Below are 4077 nucleotides of genomic sequence, written 5' to 3'. Positions count from 1 at the left end.
TACTCTCTCTCTCTCTCTGTCTCTCTCTCTCTCTCTCTCTCTCTCTCTCTCTCTCTCTCTCTCTCTCTCTCTCTCTCTCTCTCTCTCTCTCTCTCTCTCTCTCTTAGGTGGTTACTGCCGGAAACCTTTTAGCTTTGATGTCCAAAGGGATTGGAAAGGATCACTTCTGACTCCTGTTAGCAAGCTCAGAGCTTTTCCTTTTCATAACTCGTGAAAAGATGTTATTTTCTCATAAGGCAGAGCCCATCGAAATTGTGACCAACCAATCGACTTTAATGCTCGATATGAGAGCGCTTCGGAAAGGCAATAGACAACAGGCCTTAGTTTACTAAGGCGGGTGGTAACTATATATATTGTCTTCACCCCGTAAGCTAAGATGCTAGCTTACAGTAAGTCTTCACCCCGTAAGCTAAGATGCTAGCTTACAGTAAGTCTTCACCCCGTAAGCTAAGATGCTAGCTTACAGTAAGTCTTCACCCCGTAAGCTAAGATGCTAGCTTACAGTAAGCTAGTTCCACTACCATGCTTGTCATTATATTATGCGGTAAAGTTCAAGTTTTGTGTTCTCAAGAAGATGTGTACTCACCCATTTGTGCTACACACACTCACACTCACACACACACACACACACACACACACACACACACACACACACACACACACACACACACACACACACACACACACACACACACACACACACATATATATATATATATATATATATATATATATATATATATATATATATATATATATATGTGTGTGTGTGTGTGTGTGTGTGTGTGTGTATTATGGTCACCTTATAAATATATAAATGTCTAGTATTCTAAGTTTAGTTCTTCATGCGCCATAACAATACAATATTTCAACACCCTTTCACTGATGACTTTCACTCCACATTTATACCATTTTAAACGCACTTCTCATCCTTAAGAGCTCTTAACGCCCACTCAATTCCCCCCTCCCTCCCCGCCCACGCTCACGCCCACTCACACACAGTATTAGCGCTGACAGAAATTCTTGAGACGTAATTAAACGTAAAATTGGTAATTGCCTTCCATCTAATCACTTAGTCTGCTGAACCTGGACCCGCCCGGACCCACTACTATCTAGTAGGGGAAGAAGTGGCTGACTCTGCCACTTACCCACTGTAGGGAAAGAAGTGGCTGACTCTGCCACTTACCCACTGTAGGGGAAGAAGTGGCTGCCTCTACCACTTACCCACTGTAGGGAAAGAAGTGGCTGCCTCTGCCACTTACCCACTGTAGGGGAAGAAGTGGCTGCCTCTGCCACTTACCCACTGTAGGGAAAGAAGTGGCTGCCTCTGCCACTTACCCACTGTAGGGAAAGAAGTGGCTGCCTCTGCCACTTACCCACTGTAGGGAAAGAAGTGGCTGACTCTGCCACTTGCCCACTGTAGGGGAAGAAGTGGCTGCCTCTGCCACTTACCCACTGTAGGGAAAGAAGTGGCTGCCTCTGCCACTTACCCACTGTAGGGGAAGAAGTGGCTGCCTCTGCCACTTACCCACTGTAGGGGAAGAAGTGGTGGTGTCTGCTTCGACGGGGCACGGACTGGCTGACTCTTCCACTTAGGTTAAGTGTGTGTTTGAAGGTTTGAGCTGATAAATGAACGCTTGTTTACACAGATGGCAATAAAGTCGATAAAACGGTAATGTAATCCAATTACCAAGGGTCGTAAAGATGGACGAGGGGGAGTGGTAGTTTCCTCGCCCAGTCCCGGGACCCTACGACGGAGCGAGAGACATACAAGATGAACTTTAAGGTGGGCAGGACAGAGAGAGAGAGAGAGAGAGAGAGAGAGAGAGAGAGAGAGAGAGAGAGAGAGAGAGAGAGAGAGAGAGAGAGAGAGAGAGAGAGAGAGAGAGAGAGAGAGAGCAGCTTAACCAATAAACTCGCCCCTCGGGGCAAAATTTAAAATTTAACCAGCTTAGCGTGTCACAATAAGTCGATGCTCCTGGCCAAACCTGTGCGACAAGAACAGTGCTCACATATTTCACCGACAATTCTCAAGCCATTTTCCTCCTTGCCTCACCTCTTTACCCCCCCCCCCATCCTGAGACAGTAGGATCTAAAACCTATACCAGCACGAACACATTGACGTCATAGTGACGTCACAGTAACGTCACACGCCCCGTGCGCGCACATTATATACAAATCGCAAAACTGTATGTTATTTTCGCTAGGTTAGGACAGGTTAGGTTGGGTTAGGATAGACTGGGTCAGGATAGGATAGGTTTTAAGTTGGGTTAGGATAGATTGGGTCAGGATAGGATAGGTTTTAAATTGGGTTAGATTAGATTAGTTTAGTCGCGATGACGTAGTGGGTACGAAATTTACACAGGTCTTGGACCCTACTCACTGGGGGGGGGGGGACGTCACACTGATTCATTGCTTTTGGCGTCCCGTGACGAGCGTGAGACAGCAGTGACGACCAGGGACGAGCATGAGACAGCAGTGACGACCAGGGACGAGCATGAGACAACAGTGACGACCACGGACGAGCATGAGACAACAGTGACGACCACGGACGAGCGTGAAACAACAGTGACGTCCAGGGACGAGCGTGAGACAACAGTGACGTCCAGGGACGAGCGTGAGACAGCAGTGACGTCCAGGGACGAGCGTGAGACAGCAGTGACGTCCAGGGACGAGCGTGAGACAACAGAGACGTCCAGGGACGAGCGTGAGACAGCAGTGACGTCCAGGGACGAGCGTGAGACAGCAGTGACGTCCAGGGACGAGCGTGAGACAGCAGTGACGTCCAGGGACGAGCGTGAGACAGCAGTGACGACCAGGGACGAGCGTGAGACAGCAGGGACGTCCAGGGACGAGCGTGAGACAGCAGTGACGACCAGGGACGAGCGTGAGACAGCAGGGACGTCCAGGAACGAGCGTGAGACAGCAGGGACGTCCAGGGACGAACGTGAGACAGCAGTGACGACCAGGGACGAGCGTGAGACAGCAGTGACGACCAGGGACGAGCGTGAGACAGCAGGGACGACCAGGGACGAGCGTGAGACAGCAGGGACGTCCAGGGACGAGCGTGAGACAGCAGGGACGTCCAGGGACGAGCGTGAGACAGGAGTGAATCACGCTACCATCCTGGCCTCCAATCAGGAGGCGGACATGAAGTAATAACGATTGGCTCCAAACAGCGAGCAGTTAGTGCGTCGCGCAGTGATTGGTCAGCAGGGGACTATTGTCGGCTATGCAGTCGACGCTCCACACCAGACTGGTCGACAAGACAATTCTTAAGTCGCAGGAGGCCTGGTCGACGACCGGGCCACGGGGTCGCTGCGCCCCGAAATCACAATTCGATAATATATCTACTGGCATTTTTTTTTTCCTCTCTTGCTGACAGTCATGTTATGTGTTGTTCCTCTGGCCTCTTCTCGCCTGGTTCCTGTCTCATATCCTTGCAGTTGTTTGGGTTGAAGTCTAGCAACCTTGTAGAGCAGTCCTCGCTCATCCTGGTGATCCGCATCAGCGTTCCTTCATTTGTGAACAACGGTTCAAACGTGTCTAGCTCTCATCCTAAATTTTATTACGAAACAAAAAGCATTGTATCTGAATGTGAGTCATATTTTGCATTCCACCATTCCGATATCACTTCTCTTGCTATTAATTTCGGCTACCTCTCCTCTAGCTACCTCTCCTCTCTACCTATCTACCTTGCGTGTGCCTAGGTAGATAGGTAGATAGAGAAGATAGGTAGTCTCTACCCTTGCAGTTATCTGCCACTTCTTGCGTGTCAAATTATCAACACCCTGCCTTAACTTTCTCCTCTGATCCTAGTCATTCTCTCGTAGGATTAAAAATGTGTGTGTTATGTCCTCTCCCGTTTTCTTCCACTTGGGCTGGACGGTAGAGCGATAGTCTCGCTTCATGCAAGTCGGCGTTTAATCCCCCGACCGTCCACCAAGTAGTTGGGCACCATTCACCCCCCCCCCCCGTCCCATCCCTAAATCCTTATCCGGACCCCTACCCAGTGCTATATAGTCGTAATGGCTTGGTACTTTCCCCTCCCCCCTGATAATTCCCTCCCTCCCTCCT

At 49.7% G+C, this 4077-nt stretch overlaps 1 protein-coding gene across 1 annotated transcript; it reads left to right on the top strand.

Annotated features, from left to right (window-relative positions):
- Positions 1–376: 376 nt before the first annotated feature.
- On the top strand, positions 377–3159 carry LOC138369588 (mucin-22-like). Its single transcript, XM_069333009.1, has 3 exons — positions 377–389; positions 1650–1672; positions 2437–3159. Exons 1-3 carry the CDS (start codon positions 377–379, stop codon positions 3157–3159), a joined length of 759 nt encoding a protein of 252 aa, XP_069189110.1.
- The last annotated feature ends 918 nt before the right edge of the window (positions 3160–4077 follow it).

Source organism: Procambarus clarkii, chromosome 29 (assembly GCF_040958095.1).
Source record: "Procambarus clarkii isolate CNS0578487 chromosome 29, FALCON_Pclarkii_2.0, whole genome shotgun sequence".
NCBI lineage: Eukaryota > Metazoa > Arthropoda > Malacostraca > Decapoda > Cambaridae > Procambarus > Procambarus clarkii.
The sequence above is the reverse complement of the archived record's forward strand: the minus strand, read 5'-3'. Positions and strand labels throughout refer to the sequence as shown.